The sequence below is a fragment of the Microcaecilia unicolor genome, chromosome 3, assembly GCF_901765095.1.
Source record: "Microcaecilia unicolor chromosome 3, aMicUni1.1, whole genome shotgun sequence".
Classification (NCBI taxonomy): Eukaryota; Metazoa; Chordata; class Amphibia; order Gymnophiona; family Siphonopidae; genus Microcaecilia; species Microcaecilia unicolor.
In genome coordinates, this window is record NC_044033.1 from 528,426,854 (window position 1) to 528,449,125 (window position 22,272).

The 22,272-nt window shown below is 43.5% G+C and overlaps 1 protein-coding gene across 1 annotated transcript in view; it reads left to right on the forward strand.

Annotated features, from left to right (window-relative positions):
• The window catches only part of FIG4 (FIG4 phosphoinositide 5-phosphatase), a 416,571-nt gene that overhangs the window by 101,500 nt on the left and 292,799 nt on the right, over positions 1–22,272 (forward strand). The window contains 3 exon segments of the mRNA XM_030199197.1: positions 12,051–12,151; positions 19,706–19,868; positions 20,183–20,280. Coding sequence (XP_030055057.1) covers positions 12,051–12,151; positions 19,706–19,868; positions 20,183–20,280 — 362 coding nt within the window.

The window sequence follows — 22,272 nt, forward strand, 5'->3', positions numbered from 1 at the left end:
GCCTGCGTGGAATCTCAACCTGGTACTAAGAGCATTGCAGAAGCCGCCTTTTGAACCCTTGTCGAGGGCATCTCTGAAAGACCTGACGTTGAAAGCAGTCTTTTTGGTGGCTATCACTTCAGCCAGAAGAGTTTCCGAGCTCCAGGCGCTCTCATGTCGAGAGCCTTTTCTGCAGTTCACTGAGGCAGGAGTGACTATTCGCACAGTGCCTTCCTTCCTGCCCAAGATTGTTTCTCGCTTCCATGTGAATCAGCAGCTCTGTCTCCCTTCCTTTTGTAGGGAGGAATACCCAGAGGAGTACTCTGCTCTTAAATATCTGGATGTGAGACGAGTCATCATCAGATACTTGGAAGTGACCAATGATTTCCGGAAATCGGATCATCTGTTTGTCCTGTTTGCAGGTCCTCGTAAGGGTCTGCAGGCTGCTAAGCCTACAGTGGCAAGATGGGTCAAGGAAGCCATTGCAGCAGCTTATGTGGCCGCGGGGAAGGTGCCGCCTATCCAGCTGAAGGCTCACTCCACGAGGGCTCAGGCGGCCTCGATGGCAGAGGCCGGATCCGTCTCCTTGGAAGAGATATGCAAGGCGGCAACTTGGGCTTCGGCTCATACATTCTCCAAGCATTACCGTTTGACTGTGGCTGCACGGGCGGAGGCCCGGTTTGGAGCTTCAGTGTTGAGGTCAGGGATTTCAATGTCCCGCCCTGGGTGAGTACTGCTTCGGTACATCCCACCAGTCTATGGATTGATCAGCTTGATGATATGGAAGGTAAAATTATGTATAATCATACCTGATAATTTTCTTTCCATTAATCATAGCTGATCAATCCATAGCCCCTCAAAGATATCTGTACTGTTTTATTCTGGTTGCATTTCAGGTTCAAGTTTAGTCTTCAGTTACTTCAGAAAGACTTCGTGTTCAAGTTTTTTTCACTTGGATTCTTCAAGAGTTAAGACGAGTTTGTGTTACAGTGAGCTGCTGCATTCCTCTCCCCTCCGTTTTACGGGGCTGGATTGAGACTTAAAATTCTGCCGGCACTCCCTCCCGCTTCGTGCGGCTGTAGGGCAGCTTTGTACCCCTCCCGCTTCGGCGGTGTTAGGGTCAGTCAGCTCCTCCCGCGGTTGCGGTTGCAGGATAAGCCAGATCCCCCCGCATCGGCGGGTGTGGTGTCCCTCCCCCGCTCCGCGGGGATGAGCTGGACGGATTCCCCTCCCCCACTTGTGTGGGGATGAGCTGGGTTAATTCCCCTCCCCCGTTTCGGCGGTGGTGAGCTGGGCAGAGTGTCCCTTCGTGGGTGTAATTCTCTAAGTGCTGAGTCCTGCAGATGGAGCTTTGATATCGACATACTGAGGAGTTTCCGGCAGCACATGACCACATATAGGGAGGCAAAAGTTTGCTCTCTATCTCCACCTGCTGGTAGATGGACACAACCCACCAGTCTATGGATTGATCAGCTATGATTAATGGAAAGAAAATTATCAGGTATGATTATACATAATTTTACCTTCCCAAGTGGAGGGCCAAAAGATATCTATTTTGAAGACCTATGAGATTTTCTTTTTCATTTGCAGCATATTTGTATGGTGGTAATTTAGGAGTGAAATTTGTTAAACTGCTGTAAAGTTGTGACAGTAGTCCTTTGTTCCAAATTTATTCAAGTTTGCTACCCCACCCTAAGAAAAACCTTCACAGCGGTTTACAATCTAATCCAGCGGAAAAGGGAAAATAACATTGCTAAGACAGGACGAGATACAGAAGGGTAGGAGGGATGGAATTACAATCGTGACAGTAAAGAGGATGGGATAGAACAACGGGTTAGCTCTGTACTGTCTGGCCACCCCTGAGCTGCAGCCAAAGGGCATTTTATCGATAGGCATCTGCAAAATGGTAGGTTTTGAGATCTGTTTTGAAATTTACCATTGAGGATCGTAATCTTAACAAACTGGGGAGGGCATTCCATAATAATGGGCCTTGCACCGAGAAGATAACTTCTCAGATGTGCTCATGGACTATTATGTGGTAACTAGGAATGATGTGTTGATTCTATTACTCTAAGGGTTCTATTAGGACAATAAGGAATAAGAAGGCTAGCAGTAGGATTTTATAAGTAATTTGATGAGCCAGCACATCCAGAGCCGGGCCACAGAGATAGGCGCTAGCATCATTGGGCACATCGGATGATGGAGTTGCCCTGCCGCAAGACCCGCAATTCCGCTGGTGAAGAGGTGTTAATAAGCAATATGGGACCTCTCGAAGATGTGTTCTTGGATGGGATCCCTGTCTCCCCTGGCTCGTTGGTCCCACTTGACGAGGTTTACTGCCAGCAGCTCGTTGTCTTCCGCTTCTTGATCAGTTGCTCGTCGTCGTTGGAGAGGCCCTATTGTGAGTGGATTGCTGCATCGGGGGCTGCAGTAGGCAGATGGGTGGTGCAGATCTTGCCACCTTTTCAGTGGAGCAGGGCTGTCGTGGGCTGCTCGGGACTTCGCTTCTCTTCCTACCAAGTGTGATGTTTCTTCTCAACGCAAGACTTTATCAACCTGCCTGGATGGGATTTAAATCCTCCCTGCTGGAGGCTGCTCTTACCATTCCTCACCATCTCAGCTTCAAGACTCTGCATCAGGCATTTGCGGGAAATACAACTGTTATCACTGTTGCTTATTACAAGCTCCAGCGTTTCATCACAGCGAGATTCCTATAGTCTGGTTCTTCCTGGGTGTTGGATTATCTTACCGAGAGCTGTTCATTCTGCTCCATCTCAGCATCTGGTCTTCCACAACCCATTTTAATATCTCACATTCCTTTCCCTTTTTTCCTACCCTGTTCCTCTTACCCTATCTCATGTGATTGTATTTGATTCCTGTACATTGTAAGCCACTTTGAGTCTGCTTAATGTGGAAAAACGTGGGGTATGATTAATGTTCAAAAATAAATAAATAACCAGTGTGCTTCTTTTAGATAAGATGTGATATGGTCATATTTCCTAATCTTTGTTTAACAGCTGTGTTTTGAACGATCTGTAGTCGACTCAGGTCTTTGACTCTAATTCCCTGATAAAGAGAGTTTCAGTAATCAAGTTGTGTGATAACTAATGAGTGAATTAAAATATTGAGGGAGGAAGCCAGGATCAAAGATTGTATGGAGCAGATTAACTGGATTTTATAGAAACAATAACGAACTACTTTGGAGATTTGAGGACGGAAAGGAAGTTCAGAATCAAGTACAACATCTAAGATACAAATTGTATCTACCTGTGGAACCTATGTTCCTGAAAGAATGACAGATGTTGACAAAGGGGCAGCTGCTGTTAAAGAAAAAAGTAAAACCTTAGATTTTAAAGGGTTCAACAAGTTTATGATTTTGTAGCCAGTCTGAAATTGCAATGAGCTTGTGATTGAAGACAGTTCAGTAGAGGTGTAAGAGTCCATAGTATAAAGTATTTGAATGTCATCAGCATAGACATACTTTGTTAATTCCAGTGTTAGAAGGGGAGCCATGAAAATGTTGAAAAGTGTCGGTGAGAGCGTGGATCCCTGGCGGACACCTACATCTGGCTTGAATGGCATGTATGTGGCATCATGAATGTGACAGTGTAGGTCTGATTTGTCAGATAAGAAGAAAACCATTCTAAGACAGGTGGTAACAGCGGTTAGCGTATCTGAGTTTAAAAAAGGTGTGGACAAATTCCTGGAGGAAGAGTCCATAGTCTGCTATTGAGACAGAACTGGAAGCAACTGCTTGCCCTGGGATTTGTAGTATGGAATGTTGCTACTCTGAGATTCTGTATGGAATCTTCACCCTTTAGGATTCCAGAATCTTGCTGTTCTTTGAGGTTCTACATGGAATGTTGCTACTCTTTGAGATTCTACATGGAATCTTGTCACTCTTTAGGATTCCAGATCTTGCTATTCTTTGGGGGTTCTACATGGAATGTTGCTACTCTTTGAGATTCTACATGGAACCGTGTCACTCTTTAGGATTCCAGAATCTTGCTATTCTTTGGGGTTCTACATGCAATGTTGCTACTCTGAGATTCTGCATGGAATCTTGTCTAGGATTCCAGAATCTTGCTATTCTTTGGGGTTCTACATGGAATGTTGCCACGATTTGGGGTTCTGCCAGGTACTTGTGACCTGGCTTGGCCACTATTTGGAAAACAGGATACTGGGCTAGATGGACCATTGGTCTGACCCAATATGGCTACTCTTATGTTCTTATATTCTAAATACCAGTAGCTTGAATGCGACATAATAGAATAGAATGATAAACCAGATCAAAAGTGGCTGAGAGATCTAGTGAAAGAAGAAGAGCTGATTTACACTGATCAAGTGCACGATAAATAAAAGTTGTAATATCTAATAAAGCTGTTCCAATAGAATTCTTACACACCTGTTTTTCTTTTGTCATCATTAGTGGTGCTGAGAGATGTATTTTATTTATTTATTAGGATTTATTTACTGCCTTTTGGAAGGAATTCACTCAAGGCGGTGTGCAGTTAAGAATAAATCAGACATATGCAATAGACAATTATTGAGGTAAAAATATTCAAATAACAATACAAACAGGCTCATTTTCAAAGTACTTAGCCTCCTAAAGTTCCATAGAAACCTATGGAACTTAGCCTCCCAAAGTGCTTTGAAAATATGCCTCAAAATATGGCATAGTATGCTATGTTATAATGCCAACACAATATGTAATAGAACATTTTAGCTGAAAATATTGAAAAGGAGAGAGGTTAGTGAAGCGGACTTTGATCCTGGCAACCTTGGTTCGATTCCCACTGCAGCTCCTTGTGACCTTGGGAAAGTCACTTAACCCTCCATTGCCCCAAGTGCAAAAACTTAGATTGTGAGCCCTCTAGGGACAGCAAAAGTACCTGCATATAATGGGTACAGCGCTGTGTATGGTTAGTAGCACTATAGAAATGATGATTATTATTAGTAGTAGTGGTAAATTAAATATGACCAAAATATCTTCAATAGTACATAAGTACATAAGTAGTGCCATACTGGGAAAGACCAAAGGTCCATCTAGCCCAGCATCCTGTCACCGACAGTGGCCAATCCAGGTCAAGGGCACCTGGCACGCTCCCCAAACGTAGTTTGGAACATTAGCAATTGTAAAAAGCACAAAACAAGTAGGAACCTCTATGTGTAGTCCAAAGTCCAAAACAAGAGTAGAGGATGCCACGAAACATAACCAGCCAATGAGATGAAGTCAAAGAGTCCTTTATTTAAAGCAGCAGTAACTGGACCTGACATGGCCCGTGTTTCAGCGGTAAAACTACTTGCTTCAGGGGACATACAAACTGACACACGCGTCCAGCTTTTCCTACATGAGCACGCAGTTGTGGAATGTACTCCCAAAACACCTAAAAACAATCAATGAAATAACCAACTTCCGCAAATCGTTGAAAACCTATCTCTTCACCAAAGCTTACCACGAAAATCCTTAACTAACTACAATACACCACTACGCGTCCCTGACTATGAATGTCTCTTTTCTTCAACTGTTTGATCAGATCAATATGCTAAGATTACTATTCTTGTCATCTTTTTTAACACCAATTGTATTTCTGCAACCTGAAATGGCGTTGCCATTACAGGTATTTGTAAGCCATATTGAGCCTGCAAATAGGTGGGAAAATGTGGGATACAAGTGCAATAAATAAAATAAAAATAAATAAAGGTCACAGTGCAACTATATTAATAAAACAAAACATTTTTTAGTAAGTATCAGATATCATAGAGTAAATAATGTATGTACAGAAGAAAGAAAGGTATAACAATAAAATGAAAAAATTATATAACTAAAACCAGTATAATAATACAACTGTAAGAAACAGTCAAAGAACAGTGTCTAAAAAGTAATAAAACGCAGTATATTTTATTTATTTATTTGTTTTTTGGTTTGTTCGTTCTTATATCCCACAATTATCCAAAAACAGGTTTTGGTTCAATGTGGCTTACATTTTTCATTTGTTAGATGTTACATTCTTTTGTATTTAGCATTACATTACAATCATTGTGGGTTTGTTTGTTTTTTACATTAATACATTAATGTCGGATACAGTGCATTGTGTGTAGTGAGTTGTTAGCCTTGTTTCTACAATTAAGCAGATGGAGTAATAGATAACTTCTGCTCTCTGGGCTTGTGTTCCTCGGCGATAGTTCAGTCAGGTCTAGCGTGTAATCAGGGTATCTTGAAAATAAAAGTGTTAGTTTTGAAGAACAGTCTGTATTAATAAAACTGCATATTAATACAGTAGCAGGGATGCAAATCATAAAACACTTATAAAACTAATTGATTGCATGAACAGACCAAGGAACAAAATCGTAAAGCACCGCAGGCTTTAAAACAAATACAACAAGGTAGTAAAAGGATACCTATAAAATACTTTTGCTTGTGGAAAACTAATAAAGGAAAGCACAGCCTACCTTGCCAAGCAAAGGTAAAAAACAGGGAAACCTGGTACAAAACAGAAGCACAGCCAAGTAAATGTGAAAAAACGAGAAGTAAAAAGGTGAACATCATTTGTAAAAAAAAAAAAAGAAAAAGTGTATGACACAGGCATTAAAGCACTATAGAAGTGGTGCAAAGAAAAGCTAAGAGAATGGTATAGGATTTGCGTTACAAGACGTATGAGGAGAGACTTGCTGACCTGAACATGTATACTCTGGAAGAAAGGAGAAACAGGGGTGATATGATACAGACGTTCAAATATTTGAAAGGTATTAATCTGCAAACGAACCTTTTCCGGAGATGCGAAGGCGGTAGAACGAGAGGACATGAAATGAGATTGAAGGGGGGCAGACTCAAGAAAAATGTCAGGAAGTATTTTTTCAAGGAGAGAGTGGTGGATACTTGGAATGCCCTCCCGCGGGAGGTGGTGGAGATGAAAACGGTAACAGAATTCAAACATGCGTGGGATAAACATAAAGGAATCCTGTTCAGAAGGAATGGATCCTAAGGAGCTTAACCGAGATTGGGTGGCAGAGCCGGTGGCGGGAGGCGGGGATAGTACTGGGCAGACTTATACGGTCTGTGCCAGAGCCGGTGGTGGGAGGAGGGGCTGGTGGTTGGGAGGCGGAGATAGTGCTGGGCAGACTTACACGGTCTGTGCCCTGAAAAGGACAGGTACAAATCAAGGTAAGGTATACACAAAAAGTAGCACATATGAGTTTATCTTGTTGGGTAGACTGGATGGACCGTGCAGGTCTTTTTCTGCCGTCATCTACTATGTTACTATGCTTAAAAAGAGGCACAGGACGCTATAACCAAAAAACGCCTGGGCGCCAAACCCGGAGAAAAAAAATAAAGATAAACAATATCCAGTTAAAGTGATAACCGGTTAAGTGTAAAACTGGTTAAAACATACCTGGCTAAGAGAGATTGTATATGATACAGAAAACTCACCCATCTGTAGTGTTGGACGGATGCAGAAGTGCCTGACAAACAAACAGTCCAATATGGAGTACAATCACGTCATAGAAATGTCTTATTTAAATACATGTGCATTAGTATCATGCATATGTATATTAGAACTGACAAGGCAGTAGATGATGGACATGAAAAACCGGTTACAGACATAGCCGGTTATCAAAATATAACTGGTTATCTCCCAAAAACATAAGCAGTTATCATAAAAGCAATGAGCACAGGTAAAAAAAATGTAAGAATATATAAAAAGGCTAAGAACAAGAAATAAAAACATGGCATATAGGAAACAGTGCATGAACACTATGGGGGTATTTTACTAACGTTTAGCTTGAGTTATCTGCAATAGAGCCCATAGGAATAAAGTGTGCCCTGCTGCAGATAACTCGAGCCAAGCTTTAGTAAAAGACCCCCTATATAAAACAATCAATCAATGAATACAAACATCTAAAATGCTATACTACTATTAAAAACCATCAAATCATAAAAAATGGTACTCGATATCAGAGTTCAGACCATCTGGCAATAAATGCTTCTTTGTTCTTCCTGCAAAAGCATCTGATCTGTTTTTCTGCCGTCATCTACTATGTGACTAACCAGCTAATTTTCTAAAGAGATCGCCGGCCATCTTCCGACACAAATCGGGAAATGGCCGGCCATCTCCTGAACCCAGCCAAATCGGTATAATCGAAAGCCAATTTTGGCTGGCGCCAACTGCTTTCCGTCGCGGAGCCGGCGAAACTTCAAGGGGGCGTGTCGGCAGGGTACAGAAGGCAGGACGGGGGCGTGGTTTCGAGATGGCCGGCTTCGCCCGATAATGGAAAAAAGATGGCTGGCTCTGACGAGCATTTCACCGGCTTCACTTGGTCCATTTATTTTTACGACCAAGCCTTAAAAAAGTGCCCCAATTGACCAGATGACCACCGGAGGGAATCAGGGATCACCTCCCCTTACTCCCCCAGTGGTCACCAACCCCCTCCCACCCCCCCACCCCAAAAAAAATTTAAAACATTTTTTTGCCAGCCTCTATGCCAGCCTCAAATGTCATACCCAGCTCCCTGACAGCAGTATGCAGATACCTGGAGCAGTTTTTTGGGTGCAGTGCACTTCAGGCAGGTGGACCCAGGCCCATCCCTCCCTCCCTGTTACACTTGTGGTGGTAAATGGGAGCACTCCAACCCCCCCCCCAAAAAACCCACTGTACCCACATGTAGGTGCCCCCCTTCACCCCTTAAGGCTATGGTAGTGGTGTAGAGTTGTGGTGAGTGGGTTTTGGGGGGGATTTGGCGGGCTCAGCACCCAAGCTAAGGGAGCTATGCACCTGGGAGCTATTTTAATCTTTTTTTTTTAATTTTTAGAAGTGCCCCCTAGGGTGCCTGGTTGCTGCCCTGGCATGTCAGGGGGACCAGTGCACTACAAATGCTGGCTCTTCCCATGACCAAAGTGCTTGCATTTAGCCGGGTTTGAGATGGCCGGGCCCGGTTTCCATTATGGCCGCAAACCGAAGCCGGCCATCTCTAAACCCGGCGATCTCAACATTTGACCTAAATGTTGAGATTTAGCCAGCACCAACCATATTGTTGAAAGAAAAGATGGCCGGCCATCTTTTTCAAAAATACGGTTTGCTCCGCCCCTTTGCGGAGCCGGCCCCGAAGATGGCCGGCCATCTATTTGGCTGGTGCCGTTCGATTATGCCCCTCTAAGTTACATTCAGGCTCATTTTTGAAAGAGAAGGACGCCCATCTTTCAACACAAATCGGAAGATGGGCTTCCTTCTCACAGGGTCGCCCAAATCGGTATAATCGAAAGCCAATTTTGGGCATCCCCAACTGCTTTCCGTCGTGGGAATGACCAAAGTTCCCAGAGGCCTGTCGGAGGCGTAGCGAAGGCGGGAGTTGGGTGTGCCTAACAGATGGACGCCCTCGACCCGTAATGGAAATAAGGCATCTCTGACGAGCACTTGGACGACTTTACCTGGTCCTGTTTTTTTTTTTACAACCAAAAAGGTGCCCGAACTGACCAGATGACCATTGGACAGAATTGGGGATCACCTCCCCTTACTCTCTCAGTGGTCACTAACCCCCCTCCCGCCCTAAAAAAAAAAATCTTTAAAAATATGTTGTGCCAGCCTCAAATGTCATACTTAGGTCCATGACTGCAGTAAGCAGGTCTCTGGAGCAGTTTTAGTGGGTGCAGTGCACTTCAGGCAGGTGGACCCAGGTCCATCCCCCTCCTACCTGTTACACTTGTGGTGGTAAATGTGAGCCCTCCAAAACCCACCACAAACTCACTTGTAAGGGCTGTGGTAGTGGTGTATAGTTGTGGGTAGTGGGTTTTTTTTGGGGGGGGGGGATTTGGGGGGCTCAGCACACAAGGTAAGAGAGCTATGTACCTGGGAGCAATTTCTGAAGTCCACTGCAGTGCCCCCTAGGGTGCCCGGTTGGTGTCCTGGCATGTGAGGGGGACCAGTGCACTACGAATGCTGGCTCCTCCCACAACCAAAGGGCTTGCATTTGGTCGTTTCTGAGATGGGCGTCCTTGGTTTCTATTATCGCCGAAAATCAGAAATGACCAAGTCTAAAGACGACAATCTCTAAGGATGACCTAAATTTCAGGATTTGAGTGTCCCCGACCGTATTATCGAAACGAAAGATGGACGTCCATCTTGTTTCGATAATACGGGTTTCTCCGCCACTCCACCAGGACGTTTTGTGAGGACGTCCGCAGCAAAACTTGGCGTCCCTTTCGATTATGCCGCTCTCTGTATTGTATCCATCACTTTAAAAACAACAAAAAAAAAACTTCAGGTCACTAATAGTGTGGTTCAAGGACTTCCAGTGTTCTACCAGAGGTGCAGATGTAATGTTTTGACTGATGCAACTTCTGTGCTCCATGATGCGTGTTTTGTTTTCCTCACATATAACTTCTGGCATGGGCACATCATGATGTAAATGACTTGGACAATCACGGGTGGAGGTATGTTTAAGGTAATAGCTTTTGCCAGTTTTAGGATGAAAACCGTAGTCTATACCCAAAGCGCGTCTGCAAACACTGCATTTTTCACATTGCTTATGTCTGAAAAAAAATACTTTGACGTAATCCCGTTGACATCCTTTACTCTTGCTTTGGACATTAGCAAATGGATGTACCAGGAAGCTTCATACCTCTGACAAAACCTTTTGCTAATAATGGGGTGACCGGTGACATCATCATAAGAAAAATGCGACAGATTTACACATTTGCTTCCAACATTTTGGTATTTGTGGTGTAAAGGAATAGACTTTAATTAATATTAGACTTTGGGTGTGCTTAGAAATGCTACAGGTCAGACCTTACGCTTTACTGGCTTACATTTTTTCCAACTTACAAGAATGTCAGGTTAACCCAGCAAAGTAACAATTTCAAACAAGCTGACTAATAATACCATACAAGATTGGGGACACCCATTCCTCCCCATAGTTTCGTTGGAGGAGTAGCCTAGTGGTTACTGCAGTGGACTTTGATCCTGCTGTACTGGGTTCAATTCCCACTGCAGCTCCTTGTGACTCTGGGCAAGTCACTTAACCCTCCATTGCCCCTAGTACAAAATAAGTACCTGATTCTACATGGAATGTTGCTACTATTGGAGATTCTACATGGAATGTTGCTATTCCACTAGCAACATTCCATGTAGAAGCTTGCCCTTGCAGATCAGCAACGCGGCCGCGCAGGCTTCTGTTTCTGTGAGTCTGACGTCCTGCGCGGCTGCACTGCTGATCTGCAAGGGCAGGCTTCTACATGGAATGTTGCTAGTGGAGGAGTAGCCTAGTGGTTAGTGCAGTGGACTTTGATCCTGGAGAACTGAGTTCAATTCCCACTGCAGCTCCTTGTGACCTTGGGCAAGTCACTTAACCCTCCATTGCACCAGGTACAAATAACTTAGGGGCCCTTTTATTAAGCAGCGTAAGCTTCTATGCGTGCCAAAATGGAGTTATCACCCAACTACCGCATGGCTGTTGCGGTAATTTCATTTTTGGTGCACGTCCGATACGCATGTCTGATTAAAAGCCCTGCTGTATAAGTGGTATCTTCAGGCTGTAGTGACTGATAGTCTGGTGAGGGCAATGGGCATCATGCATAGGGAAAGGCCCTATGAAAAGTGTAGGAGTGAGCCTTCAATCACTATAGAGAGACTCAGAACTACTCTTTCTTTCAGATTTTGCATGGTAATAAAAAAATTTTTAAAAGAAGATAAAATGATACCTTTTTGATTAGGCTATTATACATTTTTTGTTTTCGTCAAGTTTTGTTTCATTTCTATTACCTTTAAATGTGGTCTAACACAGTTACCACACCAATTTATCCAAGATTTTGTAAGGAAAAGGTGGTGCATCAGTAAAGAGAATAGAAACAAATGAGGTACGTAATGCTTCTGTGTGTTACTTACAAACCTATGTGTAGTCCTTAGTGAACCAAATAATGTATGTGCTGGCTTCAGAGGAATGTGTTTATAATTCGTGTATGATCTAAAAAAAAACCTAAAGTGAAAGGGTATGTCTACCATAATTCCAGTCTGTTACTTTCTAAAGTGTAGAAGGAATGAGAGAAAAGGTCAATTAGCCTTAACCAACGTTCTAAGAACTGTTAATCTATGGCCGGCCAATCTACGTTACGCTCATGGCAAGAAGATCAAGCAGATTCGCAGGAACACGTTTCCTAAAGAGAGGTGCCAACTGCGAGGTAATGTGAAGATTAATTTGGATTTGTATCTACTGATTCCTTTTATTAATACATTTATGTGAACCTCAAAGTAGCAAATGTAAAAGCATGCTGCTAAAGTAAATAAAATATGTAAATGATTTACAGATCATAAGAAAAGCCAGCATATTTATTTTTATTTATTGCATTTGTATCCCACATTTTCCCACCTCTTTGCAGGCTCAATGTGGCTTACAATACATCATGAGTGGTGGAAATATATTAGAAAATAGACATTTAGTGTTAGAGAAGAATCATGGGTAACAAGATAGTGTTAGAACACAATAATATAACCAGCAGATATAATAAGACAGTGCTGAATATATGTGGAGGAGTGGTGTATGTTCACATTTGTTGATCTTTGTGGTATGCCTTGTTAAACAGATGGGTCTTCAGCAGTTTGCGGAAGTTCATTAGTTCGTCAATTGTTTTTAAGTTGCGCGGCAATGCGTTCCATAACTGTGTGCTCAAGTAGGTAAAGTTTGACACGTGCATTAGTTTATATTTTAGACCTTTGCAGTTAGGGAAGTGCAGATTGAGGAATGTGCGGGATGATCTTTTGGCATTCCTGGATGTTGAACAGATGTTGAACAGATCCTGCATCATGGTACTGAGCCAAAATGTTGACTTTCTGATGATGTGTAGGTTGGATAAAGTTGTATGTTAGTCTACTTTAAAGGTTAATAAATAAAAACTGGAATAGAAGGTGGTATGTATTTGCAAAGGTAGAAAGAAGAACAAACGACATACTGTATGGTTAACGGATTAAGTGAAAGAGGCTTTTAGATCCAAAAGAACATCCTTCAAAGAATGGAAAAAGGACTCAAATGAAAATAAAAAGCAACATAAGTACTGGCAAGTTAGATGCAAAGCATTGATTAAAAAAAGGCTGAGAGAGAATATGAAGAGAAACTTGCCACAGAGGGCCAGAACTCACAGTAACAACTTTTCAGGTGCATCAGAAGCGGAAAGCGTGCGAGGGAATCCATGTAATCGTTAGATCATGAAGGAGCAAAAGGGGCACTCAGGGAGGATAAGGCCATAGCAGAGAGACTGTATGAATTCTTTGCTTTGGTCTTTATGGAAGAAGATGTAGAAGATCTATCTTTACCAGAAATGGTTTTCAAGGGTGACAATGTGGAGGAACTAATAGAATTCTCTGTGAACTGGAAGACGTACTGAGCCAAATTAAAGAGTAGTAAATCACCTGGACCAGATGGCATGCACCCTAGGGTACTGAAAGAACTCGAACATGAAATTGCTGATCTGCTGTTAGTGATCTCTAAGCTGTCATTAAAATTGTCTGTAGTACTTAGATTGACTTGAACATGTATGTTCTAGAAGGAGAAATAGGGGTGATATGATACAGACGTTCAAATATTTGAAAGGTATTGATCCGTAAACAGACCTTTTCCAGAGACGCAAAGCGCTGTAATTAAAGAGGTTGAAAGGGGTCAGACTCAGGAATAATGTCAGGAAGTATTTTTTCATGGAGAGGGGGGTACATACCTGGAATGCCCTCCAGTGGGAGGTGGTGGAGATGTAGCAGAATTTAAAAAAAAAATACATGGGTTAAACACAAAGGAATCCTTTTTAGAATGAATGGATTCAAAGAAACTTAGCGGAGATTTGGTGGCAACACCGGTAATTGGGAAGCAATGTCAGTACTGGGCAAATTTCTACGGTCTGTGTTCAGATTGTGGCTGGACATATTCAGCTTCAGAAGTTGGAGAACAAGACCAGTGCTGGGTAGATTTCTACGGCTGTTCCCTGATCATGGCTGCATGGATTTGGATGGGCTGGAGTGGAGCTTTTCAGGGGCTTCGATGTTAACTTCAGAAATTTTAGAACAAGGACAGTGCTGGGCAGACTTCTATGATCTATGCCCTGAAAATGTCAAGGACAAATGAAGACCAGATATACATATGAAGTATTACATACCGTATGTGATGATGGACATCTACTATGTTACTATATTGGAGGATGGTCAACGTAATGTTGATTTTTAAAAAGGGTTCCAGGGGTAATCTGGGAAACTACAAACTGGTAAGCCTGACTTTAGTGCTGGGCAAAATAGTGGAAACTATTATAAAGAATAAAATTACGGAAAACATTGGCAAACATGGTTTAATGAGACAGGGCTTGGATTCAGCCAAGAAAATGCTTGCCTCACTAATTTGCTTCATTTCTTTGAAGGTGTGAGTAAATGTGTGGAAAAAGGTGAACAGCTTGATGTGGAGCAGCATAATCGAAAGGGGCGCCCAAGTTTTCCTGACGACGTCCTCGCAGGACATCCCGGCGAAGGAGCAGGGAAACCCGTATTATCGAAACAAGATGGGCATCTATCTTTTGTTTCGATAATACAGTCGGGGATGCCCAAATCTTGACATTTAGGTCATCCCTAGAGATGGTCGTCCTTAGACTTGGTCGTTTCTGATTTTTGGTGATAATGGAAACTAAGGACGCCCATCTCAGAAATGACCAAATGCAAGCCCTTTGGTCGTGGGAGGAGCCAGCATTCGTAGTGCACTGGTCCCCCTGACATGCCAGGACACCAACCGGGCACCCTAGGGGGCACTGCAGTGGACTTCAGAAATTGCTCCCAGGTACATAGCTCCCTTACCTTGTGTGCTGAGCCCGCCAAAACCCACTCCCCACAACTGTACATCACTACCATAGCCCTTATGAGTGAAGGGGGGTACGTAGATGTGGGTACAGTGGGTTTGTGGTGGGTTTTGCAGGGCTCACATTTACCACCACAAGTTTAACAGGTAGGGGGGGATCGGCCTGGGTACGCCTGCCTGAAGTGCACTGGACCCACTAAAACTGCTCCAGAGACCTGCATACTGCTGCGATGTACCTGAGTATGACATTTGAGGCTGGCAAAAAATATTTTGAAAAAATCTTTTTGAGGGTGGGAGGGGGGTTAGTGACCACTGGGGGAGTAAGGGGAGGTCATCCCCGATTCTGTCCGGTAGTCATCTGGTCAGTTCGGGCACCTTTTCATGGCTTGGTCATAACAAAAAAAGGACTAAGTAAAGTCGTCAAGGATGCCAATGTGTTAGGCATAGCCAGGTCCCGCCTTTCCTACGCCTCCCGCCTCCAACACGCCCCGTGAACTTTGGTCGTCCCCACGACGGAAAGCAGTTGGGGATGCCCAAAATCGGCTTTTGATTATGCCGATTTGGGCGACCCTGGGAAAAGACGCCCATCTTCTGATTTGTGTCGAAAGATGGGCGTTCTTCTCTTTCGAAAATAAGCCTGATAGTGTTTCTAGATTTTCAGAAAGCATTTGACAGAGTTCCTTATGAGAGACTCCTGGGAAAATTAGAGTCATGGGATAGGCAATGCTTTTGTGGATTAGGAATTAGTTATTGGACAGAAAAAAGAGGGTAGGGTTAAATGGCCATTTTTCTCAATGGATGAGGGTGAAAGGTGGAGTGCCGCAGGGATATGTACTGGGACTGGTGCTATTTAACATATTTATAAATGGCCTGGATATTGGAATGATAAATGAGGTGATTAAATTTACAGATGCCTCAAAACTATTGTGAAAAATTGCAGGGAAGTCTTAGGAAATTGGAAGACTGCTTGTCCAAATGGCAGATGAAATTTAATGTGGCAGTGGCGTTCCTAGGGGGACGGACACCCGGGACAGCGCCCCGCCCCCCGGGTGCAGCGCGTACCCCCCCGGGTGCAGCACCCCCCCATGATGCAGCGCGGACCCCCCCCCCCGGGTGCACGCCGCTGGGGGGGGGGGGTGCCGCAGTGCACGCCTGCTCAGAGTTCCCTGACTTCGCGCGTTCGCTGCAGCTCCCTCTGACCCGGAACAGGAAGTAACCTGTTCCAGGGCAGAGCAGAGCAGAGGGAGCTGCAGCGAACGCGCAAAGTCAGGGAACTCAGAGCAGGCGCGCGCCGCGGCACCCCCCAGCGGCGTGCACCCGGGGCGGACCGCCCCCACCGCCCCCCCCCCCCTTGGTACGCCACTGTAATGTGGACAAAGGCAAAGTGATGCACATTGGGAGGAATAATCGAAATCATAGTTTCCTGATGTTAGGGTCCACCTTGGGAGTCAGCAGCCAAGAAAAAGATCTATGTTTCATTGTAGACAATATTCTGAAATCTTCTGCCCAGTGTGCGGCAGTGGCCAAAAAAGCAAACAGGATTCTAGGAATTATTAGGAAAGGGATGGTAAATAAGATCAAGAATACTATAATGCCTTTATCACTCCATGGTGTGACTACCTTGAGTATTGATTCTGGTCGCTGTTTCCAAAAAAAAGATATAGCGAAATTAGAAAAGGTTCAAAGAAGAGTGACAAAAATGATAAAGAGGATAGAACTCTTTATCAGGAGTGGAGGAGTGGCCTAATGGTTAGGGTGGTGGACTTTGGTCCTGGGGAACTGAGTTTGATTCCCACTGCAGGCACAGGCAGCTCCTTGTGACTCTGGGCAAGTCACTTAACCCTCCCCATTGCCCCATATAAGCCACATTGAGCCTGCCATGAGTTGGAAAGCGCGGGGTACAAATGTAACAAAAAAAAAAACTCCTCTCATATGAGGAAAGGCTAAAGAGGGTTAGGGCTCTTCAGCTTAGAAAAGAGACGGTTGAGGGATAATATGATTGAGGTCTACAAAATCCTGAGTGATGTAGAACAGGTAAAAGTGAATCAGTTTTTTACTCTTTCAAAAAGTACAAAGACCAGGGGACACACAATAAATTTAAATGGAAATACTTTTAAGACAAATAGGAGGAAATATTTTTTCACTCAATGAATAGTGAAGCTCTTGAACTCGTTGCCAGATGAATGGTTATTTATTTATTTGTTACATTTGTATCCCACATTTTCCCATCTATTTTCCGGCTCAATGTGGCTTACATAGTACCGGAGAGGCGTTCGCAGACTCCGGTGTGAACAAATACAAAGTGATGTTGTGGTAATAAAAAGTTCATATGTAACAGTCAGCGGAAGAGTTGTGTTATGTCCATTACGTACTTTAGTTTTGTTGTATTGCCGAGATCAGGCATTTAAGTTGGATTGGTAGGGTATGCCTTTTTAAACAGGTTAGTCTTTAGTGATTTCTGAAAGTTTAGGTGTTCATACGTTGTTTTCAAGTCTTTTGGTAATGCGTTCCACAGTAGTGTACTTATGTAGGAAAAACTGGATGCGTAAGTTGATTTGTATTTAAGTCCTTTGCAGCTTGGGTAGTGCAGATTTAGATATGTTCGTGTTGATCTTGATGTGTTTCTGGTTGGTATGTCTATGAGGTCTGTCATGTATCTCAGGGCTTCACCGTAGATAATTTTGTGAACCAAGGTACAGATTTTGAAGGCAATGCGTTCTTTGATTGGGAGCCAGTGTAGTTTTTCATGGAGGGGTTTTGCACTTTCAAAATGCGTTTTTCCAAATATAAGCCTGGCTGCTGTGTTTTGAGTGGTCTGAAGTTTCTTTAAGGTTTGTTCTTTGCATCCCGCATAAATTCCATTGCAGTAGTCTACGTGGCTTAGTACCATTGATTGTATCAGGTTGAGAAATGTTTCCCTCGGGAAGAATGGTTTTACGCATTTGAGTTTCCACATTGAGTGGAACATTTTCTGTGTTGTGGATTTCACTTGGCTCTCTAGTGTTAAGTTAGTGTATCTAAGTTTAAAAAATGTTTGGAGGAAAAGTCCATAGTCTGCTATTGAGATAGACATGATGAAGCCACTTCTTTCCAGGGATCTTGCCAGGTAATTGTGACCTAAATTGACCACTTTTGGAAGCAGGATACTGGGCTTGATGGACAATGGTCTGATCTAGTATGGCTATTCTTATGTTCATACCTCTGGTAATGATAATTACTACCAACCTGGTCCTGCTATCCCTCTCCCCTAGCTCTGCCATCCTGTCCTCTCTCCTGCTTCCGTCTTCCTGATGCTCACTGGCATAGCTTGAATGCTGTGCACCAAGCAAGAGGAGAAGCTGGTTTGAGGCATCCTCTTTTTCTTTGTCGTCCTGCAGGCTGTGATCGTGCAAAGCCGATAGTGCTGAAAAGTTAACTGAAGGGGGGAAGGTAGGAGTTGAAAAATATAAGAGGGACCAGAGAGGGTGATGAGGGGAGAGAATAAGAAGGATGAATGCAAGAAAGAGGGGAGACACAAAGATACAGGGGATGAGTCGGGGGGGGGGGGGGTGACTGAATTTTGTAGAGGTGATCTTGGAGGAGGCAAGTGAGAGAAAATGTATGAGCAGGAGAGAGTAGATGAGGAATTGAGTTATTAAAGGCTGAACCTGAAAGCGGGTTGGAGAGAGAGAAGGGATGAGCTCAAGGTGAGGGGAATGAATGAGTGGGTGAGCTCAGGGAAGCTTGTTGCATGAGTGGTGGATTCTTGGGGAGAGGGAAAAAGAGATAAAAGAGCCTATGGTGATGCTTGAAAGAGGAAGGGTGAGTATAGAGTGGTCAGCCTGAGGAGGGGAAGAGGAAATGAGCCTGGAAAGCTTGAGAAGGAGGGAATGAACCTGGGTGGTGTTTGAAAGAGGTGGAGAGTCAGAGGTATAGATTAGTGGGTGATATTGGGAGTGGGTGAGCATGTGGTGGAAACATGAGAGAGGGGGTGAGTCTGGAGGGAGAGCAGGAAAGAGGGGATGAACTGGAGAAAATGTGAGGGGAAATGAAGGAAGACAAATAGGCAGGTTGAGATGGAATTCAAGGTGGCATGAGAAGGAAAAGTGAAAGCAGATAGGAAGGGGTGACGCTGCATCCATTCACTCCCTGTCTTTGTAGTCACCCACTCACAGAAATGCACTCACTGAGTCACATAATCATCCCATTCATTCTTGCACACATTTAAACACTATGCATGTTGAGTTGGTTAGACATAAGTACATAAGTAATGCCACACTGGGAAAAGACCAAGGGTCCATCGAGCCCAGCATCCTATCCACGACAGCGACCAATCCAGGCCAAGGGCACCTGGTAAGCTTCCCAAACGTACAAACATTCTATACATGTTATTCCTGGAATTGTGGATTTTTCCCACATCCATTTAGTAGCGGTTTATGGACTTGTCCTTTAGGAAACCGTCTAATCCCTTTTTAAACTCTGCCAAGCTAACCGCCTTCACCACGTTCGCCGGCAACGAATTCCAGAGTTTAATTACGCATTGGGTGAAGAAAAGTTTTCTCTGATTTGTTTTAAATTTACTACACTGTAGTTTCATCACATGCCCCCTAGTCCTGGTATTTTTGGAAAGTGTGAACAGACACTTCACATCCACCTGTTCCACTCCAGGTGGTTTATGTTCTGTATTGCCCCCTGCAAGACCTCATTTCATTCCCAGGTTTCTACAGCTGTGTGGGGTGGATGTGCCGTGGAAGTAGCTATATTGGTTACTTAAGGAAAGGCCAAAGTAGACGCAGAAGGGGGAGGGTTGTAGATGCTAGAAATGAAGACTGAGAAATTCCACATTGAAAGGAGACTTTTTGAGAGCAGAGAGAAAAGAAACGACATTTAACATATTGGTATCTAAATGTTAACAGATATTTTTCTTTTCCAGGGAGATGTTGCCAATGAAGTTGAGACAGAACAAATAGTGTATGATGCCTCTGTGATTTCTTTCGCTGCCGGGAGCTATTCCTCCTATGTCCAGGTTCGAGGCTCAGTACCTCTTTACTGGTCCCAAGATATTTCTACTATGATTCCAAAGCCACCTATCACACGTAAGTTGCTAATAGCATCTTACTTTTCTTCCTTTTAGAGTGTAATATTCCAGCAGCCATATTGGCCTTGGTGAAAGCTAGATTCTTTGGCAGTTTGACTACTTTTGCATTACCTCAATTAATGAAAACAGAATTTTGCACACGTTTTCAAGATGTCACTGAAGATTTTTGTGATTGACAAAAATTCTGTACTGCCTTCATGACAAATAACAAAGTGTTTTACAAGAATAAAAATAATAAATATGTCCAGCTTCCACCATGGGGAGCTACATTGCATGCATAGGTTTATTTACTGATGTGTGTTTTTTCCCCAGTGGTCCAGGCAGATCCATTTGCCCACGTAGCTGCGCTTCACTTTGACCAAATGCTTCAGAGGTTCGGATCTCCCATAATTATATTGAACCTTGTCAAGGTATGGTGAGTCTTTACCAGACCTAAAAATTGAAGAATAGATCATTGTGATATCTTCATCCTCACGTACCTTCTGAGCCAAAGAACTGGTTTTGTTATTGTGTGACAACTTGCAGTTTCATTTGGTTGTCTGTTTAATTTGTGTATCATACTAATATGATAATAGATAAAGACTTGAACAGCCCATCCAGTCTGCCCAACAAGATAAATTCATAGTATAAGGTATGATGTGATACTACATAAGCGTCCTTGATCTTGATTTGTCCTTGCCGTTTTCAGGGCACAGACCATAGAACGTTTCCCGGCTTTAGCCTTATTCTCCAACTATTGAAACTGTCATCGAAGCCCACTCCAGCCCCTCCAAATCTCTCCAGCCATGATTGGGGCACAGATTGTAGAAGTCTGCCCGGCATTGGCCTTGTTCTCCAACTACTGATGCTGAATCTGTCCAGCCATGATCGGGGCACAGACCGTAGAAGTCTGTTCAGCGCTGGCTTTGATTCTCAGTTACTGGTGTTGCAGTTTAATCACCTGTAAGCTTATTTGGTTCCATACCTTCCATACAGGATTCCTTTGTGTTAATCCCACGCATGCTTGAATTCCACAGGAGGGCATTCCAGGCATCTACCACCCTCTCCTTGAAAAAGCACTTCCTAACATATTTCTGAATCAGCCGCCCTGCAATCTAAATCTGTGTCCTCTAGTTCTACCACCTTCCTTCCTCTGAAAAAGGTTTGTTTGTATATTAATAGCTTTCAAATATTTGAATGTCTGTATCATTTCACCCCTGTCTCTCTCTGTACATCTTCAAGTCATCAAATCTCTCCTCGTATGTCCTGTGGTGGAAGCCCCATACCATTTTTGTTGGGTTTTTTTTTTCTGAGCTGCTTCAAGTTTTTTTTTTAATATCCTTAGCAAACTTCGGCCTCTAAACCTGAACACAATACTCCAACTGGGGCCTCACCAATGACCTGAACAAGGGGCATCATCAACTCCTTTCTTTTGCTGGTTATAGCCCTCTCTATGCAACCTAGCATCCTTCTGGCCGTGGCCACCGCCTTGTTGCATTGTTTTATCACCTTGAGATGCTCAGACACCATCACCCCAACATCCCTCTCCTGAGCTGTGCTTATCAATCACTTTCCTGCTATCTGGTACATCTTTGGATTTCTGCACCCCAAGTGACATTAAATTTTAAGTACCAGACCTTCTCATGGTTTCTACTCCCTCTGGGGTATCCACTTTGTTGAAGGGTTAGAAGGAAAAGATTGCCTTTTTGCAAATGACATGAAGATAGCCAATAATGTCTCTCACAAATATATTAAGCAGAATCAGCCCCAGTACCGACCCCTGAGGTAATCCATTACTCACCTTCCTTTCCTCTAAGCGAATTCCATTTACCGCCACTTTCAGTTGCTTGTTGGTCAACCAGTTTCCAGTCCAGTTCACCACTTTGGGTCCTAGGTTCAGCCCTCTCAACTTATTCTAGAGTCATCTGTGAGGAACCGTATCAAAGACTTTGCTGAAATCCCAAGTAGATTAAATCTAGCACATGTGCCTTATCCAGTTCTTTGGTCACTCAGTCAAAGAAATCAATCAAATTCATTTGGCAGGATTTTCCTTTGGTAAAGCTATGTTGTCTTGGATCCTGCAACCTATTGGTTTCTAGAAAGTTAACTATCTTTTCGTTCAGTCTCAACTCCATTATTTTTCCTACCACTGATATGAGACTTACTGACCTATAGTTTCCCATGTCTTCCCTGTCCCCAATTTTGTGAAGAGGGATGACATCTGCTCATCTCCAATCCCACGGAACCTCTTCCATCTCTAAAGATAAGTTAAATCCTTAAGAGGTCCCGCCAGGATTTCTTTGAACTCCTTCAGTTTCCTGGGATGTTTCCCATCCGGCCCCACAGCGTTGTCTACTTTCAGATTTTCAAGTTGTTTATAAATGTTTTCTTCTTCAAATAGTGCAATATTCACTCCATTCCCA